At 49.0% G+C, this 27,814-nt stretch overlaps 1 protein-coding gene and 1 non-coding gene across 8 annotated transcripts in view; one reads left to right on the top strand and one right to left on the bottom strand.

Moving 5' to 3' along the window:
- Positions 1-22,165, top strand: part of VWA3A (von Willebrand factor A domain containing 3A) — a 59,814-nt gene extending 37,649 nt beyond the window's left edge. For 6 of the 7 annotated variants that reach the window (XM_088832842.1, XM_088832841.1, XM_088832844.1 and 3 more), the window contains 17 exons: positions 3,778-3,852; positions 4,055-4,199; positions 4,623-4,818; positions 5,842-5,912; positions 7,898-8,050; positions 9,305-9,395; positions 10,074-10,184; positions 10,741-10,838; positions 11,632-11,769; positions 12,689-12,797; positions 15,501-15,645; positions 16,615-16,759; positions 17,170-17,321; positions 18,074-18,197; positions 19,446-19,543; positions 19,690-19,755; positions 20,034-22,165. In XM_088832842.1, the coding sequence (XP_088688968.1) occupies positions 3,778-3,852; positions 4,055-4,199; positions 4,623-4,818; positions 5,842-5,912; positions 7,898-8,050; positions 9,305-9,395; positions 10,074-10,184; positions 10,741-10,838; positions 11,632-11,769; positions 12,689-12,797; positions 15,501-15,645; positions 16,615-16,759; positions 17,170-17,321; positions 18,074-18,197; positions 19,446-19,543; positions 19,690-19,741 (1,903 nt within the window). In that variant the 3' untranslated portion in view covers positions 19,742-19,755; positions 20,034-22,165. The remainder of the gene's footprint in view (positions 1-3,777; positions 3,853-4,054; positions 4,200-4,622; positions 4,819-5,841; positions 5,913-7,897; positions 8,051-9,304; positions 9,396-10,073; positions 10,185-10,740; positions 10,839-11,631; positions 11,770-12,688; positions 12,798-15,500; positions 15,646-16,614; positions 16,760-17,169; positions 17,322-18,073; positions 18,198-19,445; positions 19,544-19,689; positions 19,756-20,033) is intronic. The other variant, XM_088832843.1, reaches the window with a different exon arrangement.
- On the bottom strand, positions 1,845-1,951 carry LOC129545852 (U6 spliceosomal RNA). The gene has a single exon (XR_008683780.1). It is a non-coding gene; the product is annotated as a U6 spliceosomal RNA (small nuclear RNA).
- Positions 22,166-27,814: the final 5,649 nt, after the last annotated feature.

Here is a 27,814-nt window from a genome sequence, read left to right as displayed (position 1 = left end):
GGTCAGTCTTCATTCCAGTCCCAAAGAAAAGCAATGCCAAAGAATGCTCAAACTACCACACAATTGCACTCATCTCACATGCTAGTAAAGTCATGCTCGAAATTCTCCAAGTCAGGCTTCAGCAATACATGAACCGTGAACTTCCAGATGTTCAAGCTGGTTTTAGAAAAGGCAGAGGCACCAGAGATCAAATTGCCGACATCCGCTGGATCATGGAAAAAGCAAGAGAGTTCCAGAAAAACATCTATTTCTGCTTTATTGACTATGCCAAAGCCTTTGACTGTGTGGATCACAACAAACTGTGGAAAATTCTGAAAGATGGGAATCCCAGACCACCTGACCTGCCTCTTGAGAAATCTGTATGCAGGTCAGGAAGCAACAGTTAGAACTGGACATGGACCAACAGACTGGTTCCAAATAGGAAAAGGAGTGCGTCAAGGCTGTATATTGTCACCTTGCTTATTTAACTTATATGCAGAGTACATCATGAGAAATGCTGGGCTGAAGGAAGCAGAAGCTGGAATCAAGATTGCCGGAAGAAATATCCATAACCTCAGATATGCAGATGACACCACCCTTATGGCAGAAAGTGAAGAAGAACTAAAGAGCCTCTTGATAAAACTGAAAGAGGAGAGTGAAAAAGTTGGCTTAAAGCTCAACATTCAGAAAACTAAGATCATGGCATCTGGTCCCATCACTTCATGGCAAATAGATGGGGAAACAGTGGAAACAGTGGCTGGCTTTATTTTTGGGGTTCCAAAATCACTGCAGATGGTGATTGCAGCCATGAAATTAAAAGACCCTTACTTCTTGGAAGGAAAGTTATGACCAATCTAGACAGCATATTAAAAAGCAGAGACATTACTTTGCCAACAAAGGTGCGTCTAGTCAAGGCTATGGTTTTTCCAGTGGTCATGTATGGATGTGAGAATTGGACCATACAGAAAGCTGAGCGCCAAAGAATTGATGCTTTTGAACTGTGGTGCTGGAGAAGACTCTTGAGAGTCCTTTGGACTGCAAGGAGATCCAACCAGTCCATCCTAAAGGAGATCAGTCCTGAATATTCACTGGAAGTACTGATGTTGAAATTGAAACTCCAATACTTTGGCCACCTGATGTGAAGAGCTGACTCATTTGAAAAGACCCTGATGCTGGGAAAGATTGAAGGCAGGCGAAGAAGGAGATGACAGAGGATGAGATGGTTAGATGGCATCACTGACTCAATGGACATGGATTTGGGTGGACTCCAGGAGTTGGTGATGGACAGGGAGGCCTGGCAGGCTGCAGTTCATGGGATCACAAAGAGTTGGACATGACTGAGTGACTGAACTGAACTGAACTGAACTGGTCGCTCAGCTGGTAAAGAGTCTGCCTGCAATACAGGAGATTCCTGTTTGATTCCTGGCTCAGGAAGATCCCCTGGAGAAGGGATAGACTACCCACTCCAGTATTCTTTGGCTTCCCTGGTGGCTCAGGCAGTAAAGAATCTGCCTGCAAAGTGGGAGACCTGGGTTTGATCCCTGGGTCAGAAAGATCCCCTGGAGGAGGGCATGGCAACCCACTCCAGTGTTCTTGCCTGGAGAATCCCATGGACAGAGGAGCCTGGTGGGCTATAGTCTACAGGGTCGCAAAATATTAGACACAATTGAGCAGACATGCACATAGTTGATTTACAGGGTAATGTTAGTTTCAGTTGTACAGCAAAGTGCTTCAGTTCTATACTATATACAGATTGTTTTTCAGATTCGTTTCCCTTATAAGATATTACAAAATTTTGAGTATAGTTCCCTGTGCTAGACAGTAGGTACTTGCTGGTTATTTGTTTTATGTATGATAATGTGTATATGTTAATTCCAAGCTCCTAATATTTTGTGTATCATCTTCACATAGGGGCCATGCTCATCTTCCTTTATGGTTCCAATTTTATTATATGTGCTGCTGAAGCAAGCACTGAATCTTTATGGTCTTTGTTCCTTCAATTAAACCTTTATGAGATATCCAAAGGAAATATTAAGGTGACTGTGCAAAGATAACCTTGAAGGGATTTTCAATGCAGAGTTCTGATAATTGGAAAAAAAGCAAGAGGGAATTGGTAAAATAAACCTGACTGTAGAATTCTATGCAACTATTCAGAAGAATGTGGGAGAGTTACATGAGTACATTTAGAAACGTTCCTCAATGAGTCCAAATGAAAGGAAGTAAATAGTATAGGTTATATAATTCCATTTCTTTTATTTTGCTGGAAGTTTTTTTAAAATTATTGTGTAAAGTGAAAAAATAATCGTGTTAAGCTGATGCCCACCCTCTTTCTCAGTACCCCCAGGTTTTCAGACTCTCTTCACGAACTTGCAGTTTCTATCCATTAGGCTGTAACACTGATTTATGGTAGGAAACAAGGTCACCAGGGTGGAAAGAAAGACTATAATTCCACTTCTGTCAATATATCTTTATCTAACAGTTTTTAATCCAAAAGAATATAGAACAAAGAGTTAACAGAAATTTGGAAGGAGGGATAAAATGGAAGGAATTTTCACTGTCTGTATATTGTTAGAATTTTTATTCAATTATAATAGGGGATTTATTATCCAACTATAATAAGAGATATTTCCATGGGATTAGGAAAGGAGGTCATCATTAATATTTGCCAGAGAACTGCCCGGGGTGGAAGCTTGACTACAGAGGGTTGAGAAGCAGATAATGAGGAAGTGGTAGTAGCATTGTTTTTCCAGGGAGCCTGTCTGTGAAGGAGAAAAGGAAAGAGAGAGGAGTAGCTGGCAGAGTGGACCCTGGTAGAATGATAGTTGAGAGAGGCGGAGGGGACGAGGGAAGTAGGCCTGGGAGTGGGAGGGAGATCACCATGGGGCAGGGTCTCTGAAAGGTTGGCGGTGGTCAAGTCAAGAACCCAGGTGGAGGAATTGCTCTCGAACCAGAGAGGGGACAGCTTTTCCTTGATAAAGGGGGTAAATCTTCTTCTCAAAGATTTAAATTCTGTCTCATAGAGAGACTGAGCTGATGCACATAAAAAAGAGAAACTGTAATACAGGTGGAGAGTGAAAGCTTTGAGGATGAATCTGTGCTCTTTGCCACCCCCGTGGACTGTAGCCTACCAGGCTCCTCCGTCCATGGGATTTTCCAAGCAAAGGTACGGGAGTGGGTTGCCATTTCCTTCTCCAGGGGATCTTCCCAACCCAGGGATCAAACCTGGTTCTCCTGCATTGCAGGCAGACGTTTTCCCATCTGAGATACCTGAGAAGCCCTGAATCCATGCTAGGGGAGCCAAAAAGAGAGCAGTGACTCCTTCCCTGGAGGTGGGGAAGTTCACACAGGGGAGGGAGTACCTTTCCTCAGGGGAGAGGTCTGGCCAAACCGGTCCTGGCTGGTCGACACAGAAGGCCCCTGCTCTGCTCCCACCATGAATATGCCGGGACGTGTCCTGACCAGCAAGGAACTCGTGGGTGACATCCTAACGTTTTGGGGACGTAACCAGAATTTTGGGCTCCCCTGGTTTCTCAGCTGGTAAAGAATCCTCCCACAAGGCGGGAGACCTGGGTTCGATCCCTGGGTTGGGAAGATCCCCTGGAGAAGGGAAGGGATACCCACTCCAGTATTCTGGCCTGGAGAATTCCATGTATAGTCCATGGGATTGCAAAGAGTCAGACACGACTGAGCAACTTTCACTTTCAACCAGAATTTTGCCCCCTTAAAATCCTGGGAAGCCTAGTGAGCTGGGGCACATATCTCCCCACTAAGAACAAGCCCTCTTTCCCTCCCACCAAGGTTCGGAAGCACCATCGAAAGCTGGAGGCCCGAGATGGTTGCCGCCAGCCACAGCAACTTACAAAGCGCCTGGCGGTAGGTGACTTGCTGGTCTGACAGTAGCCCCTCTGGTGCTTTTTCTGGTCCCCTCTCTCCCCCAGAAAGTAGCTCTCTCCAGAACCTTTGCTCTCCGACAGACGGCACAGACGCGAATTGGGAAACATCCACCTTCCATTCCCCACCCTCCCCTCTGGGGCCTGGCAGCCCCCCGCCTCAGCATGGCCTCCCTGCCTCCCAGGTGGGTCCTGAACCTGCAGTGTCAGGGCAGCAGGAACGTCCTCAGCGCCCTGCGGAAGGCTGTGGAAGTGGACTTCAAGGACAAAGAAGACCAGCAGTCACAGGGCATCTACCTCTTCACAGGGGGCATCCCTGACCAGGACGTGGTGGGTGGGCCTCCATCTCGGCCTCCCTTATCCTCCAGGACCCCCATATCTTCCCCTGGGTGGACGCCTAGTGACCAGTTTCTCCAGCATGATTTTCCCGTCTAGACGTTATCACCTGGAGATGTTGTTCAAATGCAGAGGTTGTTAGACCTGGCTCCCAGGGGCCCGAGAGTCTGCATTTCTAATCAGCTCCCAGGGGATTAGAGGCTGCTGGTCTAAGATCTCAGGCCCAGCTCCCCACCAAGATCTATTAAGATAGTAAGAGAAATGGTGACCCAGGCTCTTCCATCTTTCCCTCCTCGGTGCCACGTACTAGACCCGGTACACAGTAGGTCCTCAAGAAAGAGACTGGGCTGAACTGACCCGAGACCAGCAGCTTGAAAAGCCCTCAGCCCTGGGTCCCTCCTCCCTCTCTGCCCATAGGCCATGCTCAGCGCCTACATGGCCGAGGCCTGCGGGGGCTGTGACTTCCATCTGAACGTGTGTCTCTTCTATGTGGGTGAGTCACAGACAGACACCATGCCCCCTGCCTGCTATGCCAGCCGCACGGACACGGCCGCCGCCTACAGGGAGGTCACCCAGGCTGCTGGTGGGCGCTTCCACTGGTTTGGAGACACAGGTGAGGGAGTGGTGCTGGTCCCTCCACCTCTTTCTTTGCAGACAATAGTCTCGGTATTGACATGGCCCCCTATGCCATAAACATAGGGATAGGGCAGGGGTGGGGAGGGAGGCTTAAAAGGGAGGAGATATTTGCATAATTATCGCTGATTCTTGTTTTTGTACTGTAGAAAATAACACAACATTGTAAAGCAATTATGCTCCAATTAAAAATTTTTACATATATTAAGTAAATTATGGCTTAGGTGATATACAGGCAAGGCAAAATTGTGACGTGATTCAGGAGGGATCGAAGCTTGGGACACAAGACTGATCTCTCAGATTTACAAATCAAGAAATGACTCCCAGGGACATGAGTGGCATAGCTGGGGCTGGAACTCATGAGAAGTGCCTGGCACATACATTTATTATTGGTGATTATTATTGATAATAGCAAGCATTTATAAAATAGTTATTATATGCTAAACTCGGTTTTAAGTGTTTTAAACATGCTGTGATTCATTCCTCACAATAACCCTATGAAATGGGTTATGATTATTACCCCATTCTGCGGTTAGTGAAGCTGAGATGCAGAACCCAGAGCACAGAGGTAGTAAGGAAGGAACCACGAACTGAATCCAGTCTGTCTTCTTAGGCATCACACTCTCGTCCCACTCAAATGAGTCATATTTGAGATGTTACTACAGACATTATTCACTGCAGACATTAGCTACTTTATAACCTCAAGGTGGATCTTATTCACTGGAGGAGCAGGACCTTTCCCGGACCTACTCTTCTGTGAGAGAGAGCTCTTGGCTGGGTGCCAGGGTGCTGGGTCCCAAGGCTGGCTCCACCCTTGGTACCCTCACTATACCCTTCCATCTCCTTTACCACCAGATAGTGTGGGGTGGGGGCTGGTCAGCTCAGCCCATTGAGACCCCAGCCTCTCCCCTGGGCTGAGGTCACCTCCACATGGCCTCAGAGATATGGACACTTGCCAGATTCTGTACCCCTCCTCCACACTCATGATGTGCTTTGTTTTCAGGTATTTATGAAAGTGATGATATCAATGCCATCACGTCTGAGATGGAAAAGGCTCTCAACTACTCTCAAAAGGTATGTCTTACATATGGGCAATCAATGACTACATTGGCTTCTGTTAGAGTCCTGGGGCTGTCATTGAAGGGCCACAAAAGAGGTCGCTTAAAATGACAGATATTTATTCCCTCACAGTTCCAGAGGCTAGAGCCTAAAATCAAGGTGTCTAAAGGGCCATGAACCCCCACAAAAGGCTCTGAGTAGAATCTCTCTTTACCATTTTGTAGCTTCTGGTGGTGACTGCTCTTAAAGAAATGAAACTTCACTGGATGCTTATTAAAAATGGGAAGGAAGACACTGTTCAAGATGACTGCAATCAGGGAGAGAGGTTGAACTCAACTCTGATTATACAGCAAAGATAGCTGGGGATTTATAGTCAATGAGCAGAGTAAGAGGGTTAGTGGAATGAAAGTTACTAAGATGAAGTTGATTAGATGTAGAGAGATTCTTGCTAAACAAGCTTAACAGGATTCTTTGCTAAAACTGGGTTCAACAGTTCAGCTCAGTTCAGTCGCTCGGTTGGGTCCAACTCTTTGTGACCCCATGAACTGCAGCACGCCAGGCCTCTCTGTCCATCACCAACTCCTGGAGTTCACTCAAGCTCATGTCCATTGAGTCGGTGATGCCATCCAACTATCTCATCTCTGTCATCCCCTTCTCCTCCCACCTTCAATCTTTCCCAGCATCAAACTCATTCCCAAATTTGCCTTTGCACCTGCTGTTTCCTCAGCCAGCTGTTCCCCTCCCAGGTCATCCATATTATTCAGGGTTCACTAAAGTGTCACCTCCTCAGAGAAGGAGTTGAGCACACGGTGAGGTGAGAGAGGGACCAGATCGCATCAGGAGCAATGAGAACGGAAACAAAGGAGCAAACTTGAGATCATGTTTTTAAGGAAGAATTGACCAAACTTATGGCTGATTGAATGCACGGGGTGAGAAAGAAGAAGAAATCCTGGGGGGACTTGCTCGGGGACCTGGTAGACAGTGGTGCCATAGATCCAGAGAGAGAACTCAGGACAGGGTTCAGAGAGGCGAGAACAAAGGTGAGTCTGTGGGACTTGTGAGATAATAAGTGGGGGCATCCTTCTGGCAGGTGGATAAAGATGAGGGTCAGACATAGAGGGGTGGGGCAGTTGAAGCCAGGGGATGGACAGAGCACGCAGGTGACTCACATTTCAAGTACCACCATTGCCAGAACTGCCTGTCTCCGCAACTACCTTGTGAGCTCCTGGGAGGGTGGGGCCATGGATTGGCAGACCTGTGCCTCCCCGAAATGTGTCTGAGCTTTCCACCCTGAAAAGGCCCCCCCTTTGGTGTTTTGAAAAAACTGCTTCTCAGGTGCCCATTAGTCCGGCTCCCTCATTTGATAAACTCGTTCCCAAGGTATTAATGGGCAATACTGGTTTAATCCACCCTCATATGGTGTTATTTGCATTCAAGTGGTGTTTTCTAGTGCTTTGATTGAGAATAATTATTGAAGAATCTTTCAGGCAGTTGAGAAATAAGTAGGCAAAGGAGCCAAGTATTACACCACCATTCTGTGGGCCCCCAGGGTTGGCTGTGGGCACAGGGTCCACATATGGAGTGAAACTGGCTCTGGGACAAGGTCCACCTGAGAATGAGTGGAAGATCCATTGTATGCTCGGAGCAGCCTGGGGCAAGTCCTTTAAGTTCGCAAGATTTCTTCCTCACCTGTAAAATGGGATAAGATGGCACTTACCCTGCCTGTGTAGTCACATGCCTTGTCGACAAGAGGGTTTGAGACCCCCAGGCACTAACTAGCCCACTAGCTAGCCTGATGCATCACAGGACCTCGGTAGTTATTATTCCTAGGTTTGACCATAGAAGTCTCAGCTCCCAGCAGCACTTTAAGGGTAGAAAGAAAAATCCAGGGTCCCCAGTGGCCTCAGCCCCTCCTGCTGTGTGTGTGTGTGTGTGTGCAATTGTGTCTGTACACACTCCCTGTGGGGAGGCACCTGGCTGACTCCCAATCCCCGCTGCAGTGTGCCTTACTCGTGTCCTCCCTGAAGAACCAGTCTGGAAAAGGACAGGAAAGTGCAGCCGTCCTGAAAGAGAAGCCAAGTGTGCTCAAGCCGAGAAGTCAGCCCAGGAAGTTCTGTCCTTCCAAGCCCACAGCACCCTCCGTGGCCAGAATGGTTTGACTCTCCCCCGCCCAATAACACACAGAGGATTTCGTTTCCACCTTGTCTCTTGGTCTTTCCTAGATCGTGAAGTGGCCTGGGCCAGGTCCCCAGGTCCCAGGGCCCAGGAGGCGGGGGTAGTGTCCTTAGTGGTCAGTGGCCCGGCCTCCAAGGGGAGGGGACCCCCAGGGCCCTGCTTCTCAGCTCTGGCTACCCCGTCCACTCTGGCTTTGGCTCTGCCTGGTTGTCCCAGCCTCATGGTACTAAGGGTTCCATGGAACTGGCACCCATTATGACACGTGCTGGTTGTAAGGCAGGAGGGCTCATCCGGAGAGTCTCTCAGGGGCAAAGGAATTAGGGTGGTGTGGCATCTAATGGGCTCTTGCTGCTTCGGCTCAAGGCTTACAGGGGCCAGATTGGACCTGGGTCTTCCACAGGGTTGATCCTTGTTCACAGCCTGTCAAAATCTGTCCTGCATAAAATGTCCACCATAACAATCACAGGGGGCATCTAGGGGTGTGCCTGGGGAATGACCCCAGACTCCACTGTGAGCAGAAGCTACAGTGAGGTGTGTGAACTCTTCAGCATTTCACCAGCTGACAGACTCTTGTGAACACAGCTCACTCCCTCCCCGGGGCTGCACTCTCAAGAGGTTCTGTCCACACAGGCACTGCTCTCATGCAGACTCCACCAGGTTTTGGGAGCCAGCATCTTCTCGTCTTCCCAAATTCGGAGGTGAAACCCCAGGAGGTGAAACTCCCAGCACCTCGGAGTCTGCCAGTTGGGCCTTCAGTGTGAGGGGGTTTGGGTTCCAGCAGGGCCCCTAACAGGCCTCCTGAAACAAGGGAAGGGGATCTGGGTAGGTGATGGGGGTCAGCTGGTCCCAGGCCTGGGTGACTCTCTCTCTCTGGCCATATTTCATGGCTTGTGGGGTCTCAGTTCCCTGACCAGGGATTGAACCCAGGCCACAGCAATGACAGCTCCAAGTCCTAACCACTTGACCGCCAGGGAACTTCCATAGGCCCTCTCTCATAACACACACACGCACACACTCACCCATTCATATATATGCTCACACACATATTTTTCACCTCAAACCCCAGAGTCCTCTCTGTATCTGCTGCAGGAGAGGGGTGAACATATGAGAAAACTTCTTCCTCAGACCTCTCCATGCAAAGGTTCCTACTTGACATATTGGGGCTGGGGTGATGGGGGTACTGCCCACCACAGAGAACAGGCCTCTCATGGGAAAGGCTGCCTGTTTTCTAGAGCATTAAAGATGACCCTGACAGAGAGAAGAGGCCCCCCTTGAAAGCTCTGCTATGGCGTCCACTCAGTGGCAAAGCAGGCATCCCCCCAGGTAAGGCGTGGCCACGGGGTGGGAGGGGCGGACAAACACGGCTCAGACATGGATGAGTGATGGCAGTCCCTAAAGTGATCAGTGATCGTGCGCCTGCCCTCTGCTAAGATTGTCCCCTTTAAAGCTTATAACCATCCATCCTTTACAGCAAGGAATCTATTAGTTCCTCTGTTTTACTCATGAAGAACTTCAGGCTCAGAGAGACTAAGGAGAGTGTCCGGTGCCAGCCGGTCATGACAAGGCACTGGTATGTTTATGAAAGTATTCAGCTCATAGAACCTAAGACCATGTGTCTTATCGAACGTCAGAAACACAGCAGAGCAGTTCAGAGCAGAGTTCTGGAGTCCCGGAGTTAGCAAGACCTGGATAGAATCTTTGCTCTGCTTCTCACTGACTCTGAGTCCCCGTGCCGCATCTGTAAACTGGGGGACTCAGGATAAAACCAGACAGGGAGCAGGAGGCACCTTGCACTAAGCCTGGTAAGTAGCAGCAGCTCTAGCTTTTGCTGATCCCGGTGAGGCCAGAGTCAGGTCGTCCCAAAGGACCTCAAAGCCACCTTGGAGCCCCAGTTCTGAGGGCAGAGCATAGCTGAAGTTGACAAGTCTCTAAGCCAGTCTGCACAGCTTCACCACATAAACCCTCAAGGCTGCTCCAGACAACAGGCCAAATGTCCTCTAGCTGCAGCCCCGCCAGTGAAGAAAGGGACTGCCGAGCGGAGGAAGAAGACCCAATCAAGGGATGCAGAAATAGCTCTCTCGCTGTTCTACACAGAGACGGGGAATAACGTGGGTGAGTTGGCAGCTACGCAGATGTCTGGACAGCCCTCTTGCCCCGTGAGACCTGGAAGGTGATCAGGCCCCATGGGAGGGTGACCCCTCCAGGACACAGACAGCAGTGCCCCCAGAGCAGGCCTATCCTCAAACCACTCAGATCTCCCAACCCAGGGAAGTGAGCTTGCAAAGTCTTGACACAAAGCAATAGAATAGGAAGAGGTGATGTCGGCATTCCCCCAGGTCCCTGGATACAGTGCTCTGGCTCTGTTTGTGAGTGACGGTGTCCTCAGACTGACTGGGAAGGAAGTGGGCATGAGTCCCCCAAATCAGCAGGATTGATAGCTGTGAAAAGGCACAAGTCCTAATAGCAACTCATTGAGAAGCGTGGGGCTGGGGTGGGGTGGGTAGGGGGTCCCAGAAGAGCTCCCTAGATCCCCCCAAGAGTCCCTCCTATCTCTCAGCAAGTTGCACCTGAGGAATGTTACAACTTACTTGATTGACAGAAAGTGATGTGGAAAAGGGAGGAGAGGGTAAGAGAATTGCACAAGATAACTCTGCTGTCTTTCTCCCAGGCTCGGTGTACAAGAAGTACCCTCAAGGAAGGGGCCTAAGAAGGACTAGATCGTCTATTGAGTTGCCCAGAAAGGATACAGTCTGCTCCAACCAAGAGGTATTATGCTGTTTGTACCAGCGCATGCCTCCCAAGCAATCATTCCTTCCACCAACTGTTATATCTGGGAAGGGGGACATACTTGGAATTGAGACCAAATCTGCTTAGAATGACTGTGTCAAATGTCAGGATAAGGATTAAAGAGAACTACGTGGAAACCTGAGTCTGCCACTTCCTAGCTGGGTGACCTTGAGCTAGTCACTCAATCTCAATGTCCTCATTTATAAAGTGAAGACTCTTGTACCTAATAGGATTGCTGATTAATGGAAGTCCATTTTGTGTAAAGTCCTTAGTGGTGTCAGATCCTTTTGGATGCAAGCACTCAAAACACCGCTTCTTGTTCGGATCCAAAGATAGGATATCTTTTCTTCTGGCAACCAGTCAGTCAGTCTGAGCTTGGTTCTGATTGGTCCAGTCCTGGATGCCATACTCTGATTGCTTTAAACCTGGTCATTCTTGTATCTCTTATTGTGATATCTTAATTGATCTAAACTTGAGGCCAATCAGGGTTTCCGTTCAAGTTTCATGGAAGAGGCTGAAATGGAAATGGAGGAAGCCACAGGGTTCACCAGACCAGGGAGTAAGTAAGTGCTCAGTAAATTTTGTTCCCTGGTTCCCATATTTCTTTGCATCTCTCTCCAGCACGAGGGCAGGAATGTGTATGTGAGGTAGTCTCGGTGAGGACCTGGGAAACCCAAAGACAGATTTCAAACATGAGGTTTTTGAAAGATGAGTCAGTCATTCCATTAAGCCAAAATTCCCCGAGATAATCATTCTTCCCTTTATTCCAAAGTGGCTAGCAAATTGTGGGCTAAAGAAACTAAAGATGGAGGTCTCCAGATACCTTGGTCCCAACTGCACTCATCAAAAATCAGTACAGACGTCGGCATCAGCCAAATACTGCAGTGTCTTCCCCAGCATAGAGATCAATGTAAGTCAAGACTGGTTTTGTTTTTTCACTTCTGGCTCCTGTCTCTTCTCAGACACAGATGGCTGAGTGTGTTAGGGGAAAGTCCACATGAATGTATGACCCCCCCCAGATTTTATTCCTCCTGCTAAGAACCCCAACCCCCAAAGGGGGACTTCCCTCAAGGAATAGGATACAGAGCCCTGTTGGAAGAAAACCCAGCCCCTCAGAATGCCTGAGACCATGGTCAAGGTTCTAGGGACTCACTGGGGTGAGAATTAGTAACAGTTGCTGAGATCACAGAGCAGTGGCTAGGATACTCACTGATAAGAACTCTGTACCCCGATTCTGATGGTGGTTCTGTTAAGATGGCCAGAAACAGGGGTTATGGCAGGAGGTCAGGGGGGTTTAACTATTTCCTAGTTTTGAGGTCATTTTTTAATTGCTTTGATACTGGAACAGGTAAATTTAGTACAAAATTAAAATCTAATCCTGCTTTTAAAGAAAAAGACCCCATTTTCTCTCCTTGCCCTTTAATGTGACATTGTCAACTGTAAAGCTAAAAATTATCCACCATACAAGTTTCATGGGAGTTTAATCATGCTGCCTGCCGCCTCCATCCGAGGTCATCTTTTAATGTGAAATTTATCGACCTCTAAGGGTTTTCTATTTAAAATTTAGAGAGACTATTTTAGTTTTTGGTTATGACAGTGACTACATTTGACACAAAAATCATCATCCCAATTCCCCCACACCTGCCTAAACCCATGCATTTGATAGTTTAATAAAAGAAAAAAAAGCTTTTAAACAAACAAATAGAAATGTATGCTTTTACAGTGTTACGAAAATTGTGAACCACAATAGACTAAACTGTTTTGGGGGTGATGGGAATATGAAGAAAGAGCTGGCAGGGGAGTATTTTTCTTTGCTTGCTTTAATCCAGGGGACAGTGAGACACATTGAGTGCACCCCCAGGGAAATGGAGGTGTACATCACACACCTGGACAAGCTGATGCGCCGATATATCCAAAGGCTGCAGTGGCTGCTGTCTGGTGAGCCTGCCTGCTGTCCTGGAGGGTGGGGGGCATGAGGGGACGGCAACCCCAGGGTCACTCCTTCCCAGACTAAGCACTCACAAACTGTCACCCAGTGGCAACATGACTTCTGGGTTCAGAGGTCAGGCATTGTGCTGGATAACAGGAGGTGGAGCTCAGACTAGAGCATCAGCGAGAACCAGGTCTGTCCAGGCAGCTTTCCACACCACACCTCCTGGGTGGGGCTGGCCCTTGGGAGCCTCAGTTGAGCATTGATTGCGCTCCAAAGCACTGGTCCATGAAGGTAGAGATAGGAGGGTCTCCAGCAGAGAGGATGCTCCTGTTCTTCTTTACAGAGAGCACTGAGGACCCTCTGGAGAGGCCAGTGGCCGGGCTGGCTGGCTTGCGGGGGAATCAGGATGGTCTGAAGCGTCAAGTCCGAAAGGCCGGGCGGTTGGCTAGAACTGAACAGAAGGGTGTTTAGGCTTTGGGGCCTGGAGAGTTCCTGGGACAATGCTTCCTGGGAGGAAGCATCCCAGTGTGGGCCACTCAGGCTCCTGTGCAGATTCATCAAGTCCAGTCCTCTGCAGTAGAACCTGGTATAAATAGTTCTTGATCTGCCGCGGCTCTCCAAAGCCTCTGGAGGGGGCTGCAAGTCCCAGGTGCCGCTGTCAAGTCAGAGGCTGAGGTGGGGTAACAATGAGATTGTGTGCGCTCCCCACTCCGACACACACTTCCTGCCGGGAGAGTATGAAGACCAGCCATGCAGTCACTCCTGGTGTAGTATGAGTTGCACCCCCACATCACACACAGCTACACACCCAACACCATCTAACACCTCAGAACCTACCCAGAGGATGCTGCCCTGATTCACTCATTCATTATTCAACAAAGAGTGTCGTTCTCCCGCTCGGTGCTGGGGCGGTGATAGAGGAAACACTCCACGTGGTCCCTGAGCTCATGGAGCATATGGTCCAGAGGAGAAGGATGTTACCCAAAGAACAGCAGTGATGAGTGTAAGTAGAGACAGGCGCGGTGCAGGGAGAGAGGGGCAGTGGACCTGCACAGGGAGATCATGCAGGGCTTCCCGAGGAGGTGATCTGAAGATTGAATAGACATCACCTGAGCAAGGAGAAGAAAGACTCTCAGGACGTGGCTGAGGTGCTCAATAGGAGAGGAGGCTGAGTACAAGGACTGAAAGGAAGCCGGATTGGCTGAGAGTAAAGGGTGCATCCATCCCAAGAAGATGAAGCCATGGCCCAGATTTTACCCTAAGAACAATGGGAAGACACTGAGGTTTTAAATAAGGGAAATGTGATCGAGTTACAACCAATCTCTCTGACTGCTGTGTGGACTATAAATTGTTGAGGGGATGGAGTGCAATCAGGGGAACCTAGTAGGAATCCAGGGATTGAGAATAGGATGACTGGGAAAGTAAGTGATGATGGAGACAGATGAAGAAAGCAGAGTTAGATTAGGGAGACGACCGCAGGGCTCAGTGGCTTGCAGGATGTTCCCTTCAGCTGTCTGGTTCCCAGGGTGGATCAGCTGGCCTTTTGTGTGGGCGGCCCCTCGACAGCTGGCTGGCTGTCCTCACAGCACATCCCCCACGCTTTAGGATGGCTCCCCTCCTGCCCTCATGTGGCCATGAGCATGGCCAGAGACTACCCCACGTGAGCCCGGGAAGATTCCTGGGCGGTGGATCCAGCCAGCTCAGGCCGCCTTTTCCTGGAGAGCACTGAACCCGTTTTGCAGCAGCTTTCCATTTTTTCTACTCCTGCCTCCAGTGAGGTCTGAGGCGTGATTCAGGAACGCTTGACACGCCATCTTCTGCTCTTTGGCTTCCTCCGTGTTACTTCCATTTAGGTTTGGAGCACCAAAAGGGCTGGGGCTAGCTGTCACCTTAAAATGTGGATCAGAGGTCCTGGATGTGAATCTTGGCTTTGCTGCCAGGCTGTGTGACCGTGGGCAAGTCACTGACCCTCTGTGTTTCCCCTTGGGATAATTCCCAAATCCTGTACCAACCTCTCCAGCTTTCTTTCTGTCCCACAAGCATGGCATGCTCTTCTGCCTCTGAGAGATTTTCTCAGTCTGTTTGCTCCACACCTACCTCCTCTCCTGGTCCACTGACCCTCATCCTTCAGCCGTAGGTTGTTTGCTCCCCACCCGATATCCATCAGTTTCAGATTCTCCCCAGTGTGCACTCCTGTAAGTCTGTCAGAACCCTCAGCAGAGGGGTAGTTGTTAGTGTAACATCCGTTTTCCTTTATCAACTGGCAGCTCCATGAGGGCAGGGACCCTCCCTCATCTCCACTGCACTTTGCTCAATGCCTGGCACCCAGTGGATGCTCACTTGATTTCTGTTGACCAATGCACAGACTCTGTGCTCTGTAACCTTGTTTCCAGCCCCAAACAGTGCTGTGATACCACTTAACTCAATCACCTAACATTAGGGGTGAGGAAACTCAAGCCCAGGGAGGTTATAATCAGGTAATCTCTGGCAAAGTCACAGCAAAAAACCTTGACCTCCCAAAGCCCAGGCCACTGACCTGCTCTGACTTTGAACGGTGACCACTCTAGCAACACCACAGAGGCTATCTCCCAGTGGGTTCACATCTGATCCACAAACGATCAGGCGGTGGGTGTGGTGTATTTGATAGCTGCAGTGGGAAAAATCACCCTCACTCCTCCCTGGCCTCTGCCCCCACCCACCCTGAGCAGGGAGCCGCCGACTGTTCGGTGTCATTTTGGAGAGGAAAGTGTGCATCCTGCTGGACACGTCGGGATCCATGGGCCCCTACCTGCAGCAGGTAAAGACGGAGCTTCCCCTGCTGATATGGGAACAGCTGCGGAAGCACTCTGATAGGTAAGAGGGAGGGGTGCGGGTGGATGAGGGCAGGAAGATACAAGCAATAGTTCTGGATGCTTCCCTGGCCAAGACCACTCCCTGCTCATGCTTCCAAAGGGGCCTGGAGGCTTCCAAACTGCTCAGCTGAATAGCAGGAAGGAACACTGCCTTCTACTGCAGAAGTAAAGTGGTTTTTAGAAATCCGTCTCAGGCCCAGTGACAATTGCAAGCAGATCAGAGAAACCACCAGGCCACCCTGAATTGTGGATTTTTCAAGAGGGGGTTTGGTGTGATTTGTTCTCTCTACCCAGAAGGGTTGACCCTGAAGGGACAGCTGGAAACTCGGACCCCAGGCTGGGACTCGTCCTTGCCTTAATATTAAAATGAGCAGGCATTTATAGAGCTCTTTCCTCGTGCCAAGCACTTTACATGCATGAGGACATTCCGCCTGCACAATGATCCTGTTATTATCCCCATTCTTCAAAAAAGGAAACAAGGGCTTAGAGAGATTAAGTCATTTGCCAAGGTCATATAACCAGTAAGTAGCAATTACTGAAGGGGGATTTAAATCTGTCTGCATCTAGAATTTTCACCACGTACCTTCTCAGTCTTTGCTGGTCTGCAGAGGGCCCAGGGCTTGCTGTCGGGTCTTCAGGGATAAGCATGTGTCCTCATGGAGGTTACTCTCCCAAGATCAAAATAGACTGTGTGTGTGCTCAGTCGTGTCTGAGTCTTTGCAACCTTAGGCACTGTAGCCCACCAGGCTCCTCTGTCTACGGAGTTTTTCAAGCAAGAATACTGGAGCAGGTTGCCATTTCCTCCTCCAGGGGATCTTCTTGACCCAGGGATTGAACCCTCGTCTCCTGCATTGCAGGTGGATTATTTTTTACCACTGAGCCATCAGTGAAGACCTCAATATAGACTGGTACATGCTAACAAATCTCTTTTTCCTCTCTCCACCCCTCACTTCTTTTCCCTGCTCCCCAGTTTTAACCTGCTTAGCTTTGCAGAGGGCCTACAGCCATGGCAGGACACTCTGGTGGAGACCACAGATGCAGCTTGTCACAAGGCCATGCAGTGGGTGACCTGCCTGCACGCTCAGGGGAGCACCTCAGTCTTGCAAGCACTGCTGGCAAGTTCCACCACCAAGCCCAACCCAGAAATACTGTCCTAACCCCTAATCCTGACATTGCATGATGCTTTAGAGTTTAGAGGGCTCTTTAGAATTTACTAAGTGTTCAATCATTGCATCTTCCCAACAACACAGTGAGAATGAGTTTCTCGAATTTCTGACTTTATAAATGATGACACAGAGGCTCAGAGAGGTTAAGTGACTTGCTTGGGGTTAACCAGCTCTGGAGTGAGCTTCACTCTTTTTCCTAAACTTCAACAACTTCCTGGTCTATCATCAGGTGAAATGGGAGGCTCACAGTCTTAATGACAAGTTGGTGGGATCCAAGCAGACTTGGGGACAGCAGGTCAGTGGTTTCTGCAACCTGGTTGGCCCCTCCTCTGAGCCAGACAGCCTATGTGCTCTTTCAGAAAGCTTTCAGTTTTCCTGATGTAGAAGGACTATACCTCCTGACCGACGGGAAGCCGGACACAAGCTGCAGCCTTATTCTCAGTGAAGTCCAGAGACTCAAGGAGAAGAGAGACGTCAAAGTGCACACCGTTTCCCTGAACCGCTCTTGCAGGTGGGCAGTGAGGAGGTGGCCGAGTTGCACCACTTACCTACCGCCATGTGTCTGAGGGGCACGCGGCCGTGAGCTGAGCCATCCTGGGCCCAAGTGCCGTGGGTCAGCCACTAGGAGGCCCCTGGACAGGCATTGCACCAGAGAGGGAGCCCCACTGAAACCCTGCCTACCCGTCAGCAGGGCACCCTGACTTTCTCCAGTGTGGAAACAGACTTGCACCAGTTTTCAGTCACATGACGTGTTCTCCCACTTCATCTTTCTTGGGGGCCCGTTTGTGAATATTTAGGGGGAAAAAGTTTAAAGTAGCTATGGCTATTTCCATAAACAATCACCACAGAAGAAAGAACATGTGTTAAAGAAGAGAGATTCAGTTCCTTTTGAAAAAAAGATTAATGTAATTGGCAAAACTGTGATTACTTACATTCATATTTAACCTCTCTGTCCAAACCATGAGCTCCATAAAAGTCACACTGTCTCCCTGCCAGGCCAGACACATAGTCGGCACTGGATAGGTTAAGGAATGTTGCCATGTGCTCAGAGGGCGACCCTGATAGGGTGAATATGATTCACACAACAGCACCACTGCCACCCAAAAACCATCTGGGAGAGCGGGTTTGTGATCCTGACGTGGTCTCAGTGGCACAGAGCCTCAGGTCCAAGACCCATTACCCCACTGATGTGACTTCTCCAGCGGCTGGGGGCTCACAGAGAGCTCAGTGGGCCTGGCCCCAGCCGACTGTTCCTTCCCGCAGGACTGCTGCTAGCTTCTTGAGAGACCTGGCCGCCCTCACCGGGGGTCGCTATCACTGCCCTGTTGGTGAGGACTCGCTTCTCGAAATGCAGGGCCTGCTGACCAGGGGCTTCATCCACCAAAGGGTAGGTTATAGAGCCGCTGGGTGAGTTCTGTCGAAACGGTACAATACAATGTCAACAGGTGTGGTTTTTTTCTTCCTAACTAACAATTAGCTCTTTGTAAATTACCTCTTTTAATCCTGCCAACCATTATTGTACCCATTTAACAGATGAATGAACAGGCTCAGCCAGGTTTAGGAATACACCTAAAGTCAGAGTAAATAGTAAAGCTGGAGTCCAGACATCCATGCTCCTAAGTTCTATGCTTTAATTCCTGCATGTTTCTGTCTTCTCACTTTAAATTTATTAAAGTACAGATATTCAAAGGTGTGATCTGTTAAAAATAAATATAGTAAAGTCATAGATTTTATCACGCATATGGAATAAGATTTCACAACCTGCTAGAAAGATTATGTATCTATTCATACCTTCTAGGGATATGCTGCTGTGAATTATAACATCTCCAGGTCAACAAATCATCCAGTAGAACAATCAACCAGAATTCTGGATTTTTTTTTTTTAATTAAACTTTACTGTCACAGGACGTGGCAAAATTTTTGAAGTTGAGTGTTTTGCCTGATTTCCTTGAGTAAAAGTTTTGGGGGCAAATATTACTAATGATTTAGAGGTCAGAACAAGTAAAAGTAATAAATATTCATCCATATCCTACATAGGAAAACACACTTGATGATATTGGGAAGGTTCTCTGTTTAATACCTTATCAAATCAGATTCTTTGAATAGTTTCTGGGTACAGAGTGGGACCTTTGCCACTACTGCTTCCAGGGAGAAGGAACACTTTCATCTCTCTTAGATTCTCTTATTAATTGTGAGAACTTCTATTTTTAAGGCTAAGCTCTGGAATTTCATTAGCTGACATAAGAAAAACGTATGTCTGTGAAGCTGTTTTACTAGAAGAAATAGAGAAGGGGCTGGATAGGTTTTACTGATTGACAGTGAGATAAGGTGTATATACCACTTCTGTTCTACAGGGCAGAGCAGTGCTGACTTCAGTGAAGTTCAGAGCCCCTCCCGGTTTCCACTGACTCTCAGACATCTTATTGCAAAGTGTCCCCTTTACAGAACAACTGCCTTGACATATATTAAGCTCTCTGTCCCTGGAAACATGCAAGTGGAGACCCACACGATTTCCTGCACTGAGAGGAAGGCTGCACTGAGTTCACTCTCAAATTCTTCTCCTGAGATTTTGGATTTTCACATCCCACCCAGTCATTGAATGGATCTAACTTCAGACTCACTTCCCTCTTTCAAGGATCCTGCGCTGCCACTATTTGAAGGAGATGATTTAAGGAGATTGGCCCAGGAGATCACCAAGGCCAGAGGCTTCCTCGGGCAGGCTCAATCCATCAGGTACGCCCTTCAAGCAGGCCCCCTGCCTCATAGCTCTAGCCCACCCAGACCCTGGGCCCCAGCCCAGTCATGACACCCTTGTTCCAAGAGCTCCTGCCTGCCAGGCCCAGAAATCTGGGCGTCTTCCTTCATCTCCTGTTCACTAGGTCCCAACTCCAGAAGAAAAACAACCCAGAACCGAAGGTCACTCTTTTTTAGAGAATCGTTCTCAGGTAAGGAAGGGGAGGTACAAACCCTGAGCAGGCCAGGCAGCATGCTCTGCTTTGTGGACAGCAGTAACCGTGGGGAGGGATCAGAAACAGGGATTCCTCTACATAGAAAGGCCATCCTACAAAGAACCACATACTTACCATGAGCACAAGTTGCTCTGGAAAGCTGTAACTCCCAGATCAGCATCATCAGGCACCAGGACTCCCTAGAAGCTGCAAGAGGATAGCTGTCTATCCCTGGGTCCACGCTAATATTAGTTCCTGTCTTGTCCCTAACACAGCCTGCACTTCAGTCACAAGACTGTTCCTTGCCAGAAGTCCTGCACCAAGCCCCCTGTTTGGAGCATCCTTCTGCCACCCTCTGCCTGGTGACTCCTTCTCATGCATCAAGGCACAGTGCAAATGGCATCAGGTTCTCTGTGAAGATGCCCCTGGGATCCATCAAGAGCTGGGACCCTCCAGCCTTCTTCCCCCCACAGCATTCTGGCCATTCATCTCTCTTTATAGTGGGGGTGCTCACTACACTCAGCACTCCACAGCATGCTTCCTGGCTGCTTTGTCTCTTCTCCCTGACCATGAGCTCCCCCAGGATGAGGCTGCTGTCCTAACCATCTCTGGGTCCCCAGAACCTGCCATGTGGCAGACAGGTAGCAAACTGTGAGCTTGCAGCTTAGTTATGAGAGCCCCGCTCTGGAGACCGGCCAGATGGGATCGTTTCTGCCCCGATCCTCTTGCTCTGTGCTTTCCCACCACTTTAGTCCATGGGTGTAACACAGACTCAGCGTCAGCCCATCTTGGAGAAAGAAAAAATAAATGAGTCTCACCGCCACCCCCCACCCCTGCTCAACCAAACTGGACTGCAGTCTGCTCTGGAGCCCAATCCAGAACAAATGCTTGGCTCAAGCTTGTGAAAACTGGGACTGGATCTGCTGGGTCAGCCCCAGTGTGTACACACGAAATGAATGTGCCATGTATTACATCATCAGGGGTCATTTCTAAAACATGAAAAATTGCTTTTATTTAATAGGATCAAAGGTAGTTTTAAACTGATGTAATCATTGCAGTGTGTGTCTGTGTGTAAATTTTTGGTGAGATAAACTTTATTGAAAGACTCATCTATGTTTTAATTTTTTTTTTTTTTACTAGAAAGTGGTATATGAACTTTTCTATGTAGCTATGACTCACTGGAAAAGACTCTGATGCTGGGAAAGGTTGGGGGCGAGAGGAGAAGGGGACGACAGAGAATGAGATGGCTGGATGGCATCACCGACTCTGTGGACATGAGTTTGAGTGAACTCCGGGAGTTGGTGATAGACAGGGAGGCCTGGCATTCTGTGATTCATGGGGTCGCGGAGAGTCGGACACGACTGAGCGACTGAACTGAACTGATGTTTATTTTATTTGCATCTTTAAAAAAAACTGTGATCATGGTTTTTGTAGTATTTTTAATACTTTTAGTTCTTATGTAACACCTAACTTATTTTAGATATTGCAAACTTACATATTCAAATTGTGTGCAATTTTTATTTTTTCTATAAAATTAAAATCACACTTAAAAAAAGACTCATCTCTAGATACATGAACTCCAAATCAATAAGATAAACATCTTAATTTTTTTTAATGGACAAAAGGTTCAAACAGATGTAAATGAACTTTATGTATATGAAAATAGGTGTATATATAGGTGCTCACCAGTCTTACCCATCAGTGAAATGCAAATAAAACTACAGTGAGAGCCACCACAACACCCACCAGAATGGTTAAAAATAAAGCCTGATAATATCAAGATAGGGAGCAACTGGAACTCTCACACGTTGCTGGGGTGGAAGCGGGGCAGTGTAAATCGATCCAACCACTCTGGAAAACTGCTTGGCAATTTTTGCTAAAGTAAAACATATGGAGTAAAGTAAATCTTACTAAAGTAAAACATATGGATTTCTCTGGTGATCCAACGGTTAAAAATCCTCCTGCCAATGGAGGGGACACAGGTTCGATCCCTGGTCCAGGAAGATTCCACGTGCCACAGGGCAGCTAAGTCCATGCACCGCCACTGCTGAAACCCATGCCCTAGAGCCCATGCCCCACAGCAAGAGAAGGCTACTGCAGTGAGACAGTGGCCACTCCCAACTAGGGAGTAGCCCCTGCTTTTGGCAACTAGAGGAGTCCTGCGGGCAGCAACAAAGGCCCAGTGCAGCCAAAAATAATTAATTAAATAAAGTTTTAAAAAAGTATGCTTCCTCTCTGCCAGCAATTCCACTCCAAGAGAAACAAGTGCCCACATTTGACAAAAGACATATATAAGAATGCTTATAACATCTTTATTCTCAGAGTCAGAATGTGGAAACTAATTAAATGCCCATCAGTGGTAGAATGGACAGATTGTGATACATATTTGCAGTGGAATACTACACATCAATTTAAAAAGAATGAATGGCTACATTTAGCAAGCTTTTATGAACAAATTGGGCAAAAGAAACCAGACACAAAAGCGCACACACAGTGTAATTGCATTTATATGAAGTTCAAGAATAGTCAAAACTGGGGACTTCCCTGGTGGTCCTGTGGTTAAGACTCGTTGCTTTCATTGCGGTGGGCCTGGGTTCAATCCCTTTTTGGGGAGCTAGGATCCCACAAAGTGTGCGGTGTATCAAAAAAAAAAAAAAAAGAATAGGCAAAACTATTGTTGGTGATAGAAGTCAGAAGTGATTACCTTTGTTGGGGCCACAGAGCTGTGTCTCAACCTGGGGGTGGTTACAATGATAAGTAAAAATTCATCAATTGTTTAAAAACACAGTTTACTAAAGCTTGACAAGCCATGCCTTTGGCCAGGCTCTGTGCCGGCCCAGGGAGACAGCAGTACTACAGTCCCTGCCACAGTGGATATCAGTGTGGTCTCTGTCTTGGACAGCTGCCCTCCACATCATGTCCATCTGTGCGGAGAAAACAACCCGTGATCACTGTATTATGTCACTCAGGCTGTCGAGACAAAGTACCACAGACTGAGTGGCTGAAGTGTTGTCTCCAGCTCTGGAGGCTGGAAGTCCGAAATCAAGGCACAGTGCTCCCTCCGAAGGCATGGGGAAAGGCCTGGAACAGGCCTCTCCCGGCTTCTACCAGTTCCTTGCCTCTGGCAGCATGCTTCTAATCTTCCCATGACGCTCTCCTTGTGCACATGTCCAAATTTCCGCTTTTTATAAGGCTGCAAGTCATACTGGGTTAGGGCCATACTAACCTGGGTGAGGTATGACCTCATCTTTAGTTACGTCTGCAAGGACTCTTCCCAACCAGGGTCACATGCTGAGGTACTGGGGCTTAGGACTTCAAGGGTGGCACAGTTGAACTTGAGGGTGTTCCACTGATGAACTTGAGGGCGGCACAATTCAACTGCAACACCTGTTAACAGTTGCAAACTATGCTTTTCCTAATGAGACTACACTTGGGCCTGGAGAACAAGAGTCCTCTGGCCCTGCTGGTGGGAGAGGAAAGGCTGGTCTTTGTGAACTCAAGGACAGACCAGATGCATGGCTTGCAAAGCAGCAAATCACAGGTCTTGGGACTGAATCCCAACCTCTCATACAACAATGATAACAGCTACCATTGGTTGAGTGAGAAAGCACCATACTCAACATTCTGTTATGGTACCTTGTTAGCCACAAGTCTCTCAACACCACAGCTGTAAAACACACACCAGTTCTGGCTCATGGATGAGGAAACTGAGCCCTGTAGCTGCCCAAACACGCACAAGAAAGTGAAGAGCCAAGGTTTAAACCCAGGACTGACCCCAGATGTTCAAGTTGGTTTTGGAAAAGGCAGAGGAACCAGAGATCAAATTGCCAACATCGGCTGGATCATCGAAAAAGCAAGAGAGTTCCAGAAAAGCATCTATTTCTGCTTTATGGACTATGCCAAAGCCTTTGACTGTGTGGATCACAATAAACTGTGGAAAATTCTGAAAGAGATGGGAATACCAGACCATCTGACCTGCCTCTTGAGAAATCTGTACGCAGGTCAGGAAGCAACAGTTAGAACTGGATATGGAACAACAGACTGGCTCCAAATCGGGAAAGGAATACATCAAGGCTGTATATTATCACCCTGCTTATTTAACTTATATGCAGAGTACATCATGAGAAACACTGGGCTGGATGAAGCACAAGCTGGAATCAAGATTGCCGGGAGAAATATCAATAACCTCAGATATGCAGATGACACCACCCTTATAGCAGAAAGTGAAGAGGAACTAAAGAATCTTGATGAAAGTGAAAGAGGAGAGTGAAAAGTTGGTTTAAAGCTCAACATTCTGAAAACTAAGATCATGGCATCTGGTCCCATCACTTCATGGCAAATAGATGGGGAAACAGTGGAAACAGTGTCTGGATTTATTATTTTGCAGTCCAGATGGTGACTGCAGCCATTAAATTAAAAGACGCTTACTGCTTGGAAGGAAAGTTATGACCAACCTAGACAGCATATTATAAAATGGAGATGTTACTTTGCCAACAAAAGTCCATCTAATCAAAGCTATGGTTTTTCCAGTGGTCATGTATGGATGTGAGAGTTGGACTATAAAGAAAGCCGAGTGCCGAAGAATTGATGCTTTTGAACTGTGGTGTTGGAGAAGACTCTTGAGAGTCCCTTGGACTGCAAGGAGATCTAACTAATCCATCCTAAATTCATCCTGAATATTCATTGGAAGGACTGATGTTGAAGCTGAAACTCCAATACGTTGGCCACCTGATGCGAAGAGCTGACTCATTTGAAAACACCCTGATACTGGGAAAGATTGAAGGCTGGAGGAGAAGGGGACGACAGAGGATGAGATGGTTGGATGGCATCACTGACTCAATAGACATGAGTTTGGCTAAACTTTGGGAGTTGGTGATGGACAGAGAGGCCTGGCATGCTGCGGTCCATGGGGTCACAAAGAGTTGGACACGACTGAGCGACTGAACTGACCCCGTGGCCTTGCCCCACTACACTCCCCCACTACACCCCTTTTCATCTCTCTGAATCTGATTAATGAATCAAGCAGCGCTAAAACAGAGTTGTGAGAATTGAGCAAGATACCTTACCACTTGCCACATAGCATGTGCTGGCTGAGGTGTTTTTCTCTTCACCACTCCTACCCATGCACACAAAGGAGGTTCATACAGGTGAAGCCTCTGCAGTAGCCCTCTCCAAAGTAAGCAGCCCTTGGTGGTCTGGGTCAGCCTTGGAGCACAGCCCCACCCCTAGCTCCACTTCATCAGCTGTGCCCACTCCTGGGCACATTCTTGCCTCTCTGCCACTGCCACTTGCGAATGAGTTTTCCAGGGATGGGGTGATCCATCTGGGTCCCCGGTGCAAGGGAAAGGACAGCGCTGAAGAATAAGCTATTAAATGTGGAACGATGGCATTGGAGAATGGGTAACCCAGAGGCGGGTGGAGGATGCAAGAAATGAAGGGTAGATAGATGCGTGGAAGGGAGAAAAGAAAGATGCAGAATCAGCTGGCTGGATGAAAAGCTGGATGGATTGAGTGGAAAGACAGAATTCCAGTGAACAGATGAACGGACAAAAAACAGTTTTAAATTGGTAGAAGGCTGGGTGAATAGACAAAGAGATGGATGGAAGAGTAGGTGGGGAAATGAAAAATGGAAAGAAAGGAAGCGGGGAGGGAAGGAGGAGGGCAGGAGCAACGAAGCAGGAGGCAGGCTGAACAGAAGGGACCGCGTGGCAGAGGACACGGATAGGTGGGTGGAAGGAAGAAACACCCTTTCTTGAGGCTCAAGACGCCTATGCGGGCAGGACCCGGCCCAGCACGCAGGACATTCCTGCCCTCTCCCCACCAGCATCGTGGCCCATTTCACCCATCGACCGGCCTCGGTTTCCCCTCTGGGAGAGCCTGCGTGTCCCCGCTTTAGAGACCAAGGTTGTGGAGCGGGCAACAGGGTCCGGGGAAACAGGCGAGGGGCGGGCGCGGGGCGGTCCCCGAAACCGCGGCCGGCCCCGCCCCGTGGAGGCGGAGGCCCAGCCGCACCGGCTCCGCGTCTAGACCAACCCAAGCGCGGGCGCTGCCGAGATCGCTCGGCGCCGCGGGAGCCCGGCCAGGTGAGCGCCGCTGGGGCACCGGGCGCGGGGCGCGGGCAGGGGGCGCGCGCAGCAGCCGCTGTAGGCAGGACCCGCCCGGAGCTGCCCAGCAGGAGGCTTTCAACACGGGATGGGTTTCCCCGCTCCTACCCACCCAGCGCGGGTGATGGGTCTGGAGTGGTCCCTGCCCCTCTCCTTGTTGCCTTTCACCCGACCCCGCTTTGGGTCCCCAGCGACCTGGATCCAGGGCCAGCCATTCACTGAGACTCTATCAGAGTTCGCAAATGTTCTCTGAGCCTCAGTTTCCCTCCCCGATGATGGCGGCTGTAAGCCTCCGCTGCACAAGGCTGCTGGGAGGATTAAATGTTGCAGTGCCGGGCCAGCTCGGCGCTTAGCCCTAAGCTCCCAGAGGCAGAACAGCTCCCAGGGGTTTCATTCATTCAGCGGCTGTTTAGTGACAGCCAGCTCTGTGCCAGGCACAGGACTGGGGTCCACGGACACCACTTGATCCAAGCCCTCCTGGCACATGTGTGCCCGTGGCCTGTGAGGGCCCTGCCATCGGTGAAGTGGACAGGGCAGCCAGGGTTATGTGGGTTCATCTGGCAGACGTGGATGCTGAGTTGCAGTAAGGTTAGAAGGACCTTGCTCAAGGGTGCACCCGGGAAATCCGACCTGCGGCAGGGTCCCAGCCTTTGTCACAGAAAGCATCTGCAGAGGACAGAAAAACACTCTGGTGCCACAGACTTTCCCAGCACAGAGTGCCACGGCCTGGTGGAGGAGGGTTCCACTCTGTGGTTCCATTCCCCCTCCTGCTGGGGGAATTGGACTTATACTCTGTGACGACTGAGATCTGGGGTGTCTCCCCTCCCTGCTACAGCCGTGAGTGCCAGTGCTTGTATGGGGCCTGACTGTATCCCTCACTCAGAACTATGGCCAGCAGGGCAGTGGCAGAGGAGACTAGAAGATACCATACACGTGGTCCGAGTCTCTGTCCTGTGACCTTTGCACCTGTTCTTTTTTTTATCTTAAATTGAAGGATAGTTGCTTTACAGTATTGTGTTGGTTTCTGCCATTCAGCAGCATGCATCAGCCATAGGTATACATATGTCCCCTCCCTCGCACCTGTTCTTTTTTCATAGCCACTATGTGCCATGCAGAGCAGAGTTTACCTCTCTCTGTATCCACAGGGCCTGGTAGACCCAGAGTACACAGTACACATTGCTGCTGTTATTAATGATGATAATGGTGATCCAGCCTGTGGTCCAGCCTTATCCTCAGGTGGAGCAGGAGGTAGGGGTTGAGATGATGGTGACAGTGACTGACAGCCTGACTCGCTTTAAGTCTTGAGTGAGGAGGACAGGATCCTCAGAGCCGGACCCCAAGGACCACAGACCTTATCCTGAAGCCCGCAGGGGCTTGGGCAAGCCTTGTGGTGTCAGCCAGCTGTGCTACTGGGGCCTCTGGGAGGCAGCAGTTGCCAGGGCAGAGGTGGTCCAGCCCTTGTAAAAGTTACCAAGGCCCTTTGGATCCCATGTGGCTCCTCCCTTCTTTCCTCCTCCAGGAAGCCCTCCCCATTTCCCCATCAGAAAGCAGTCACCACCTCCACCCCCAGCCCCGCCCCAGTCAGGTGGCACAATTTGATCCATCTCCCTCTAATACTACATGGGAACCGGGCTTTTAAGGAGCTGGTAATGCGTGGTGTAAATCTCAGCCATGTGGTGTGGCTTTGGGCCTTGGGTTCCTGAACTGTGACTCCCAAGGCCTTGGCTGTTTTGTCCATGACTCTCTGAGGGAGGCAGCAGCCACCTTGGAAGTTCTCAAGATTCCAACAGGGATAGGTTTGGGGACTCAGAGGGTCTCTAATGCCCACCAGCAAGTCCCCTAAGCCCCCAGGAGTCTGATAATCCACATGACTCGAGACAACTCTAGAGCATATGCTCTTCTGTTTTTCTCTGCAGGTGGATAGACCCCAAATCCACGTGGCTCAGTAGAAG

The sequence above is a fragment of the Moschus berezovskii genome, chromosome 27 (genome assembly GCF_049115385.1).
Source record: "Moschus berezovskii isolate FMDL1 chromosome 27, NW_MosBer_1.0, whole genome shotgun sequence".
Classification (NCBI taxonomy): Eukaryota; Metazoa; Chordata; class Mammalia; order Artiodactyla; family Moschidae; genus Moschus; species Moschus berezovskii.
This window is presented reverse-complemented; position numbering and strand designations above follow the sequence as displayed.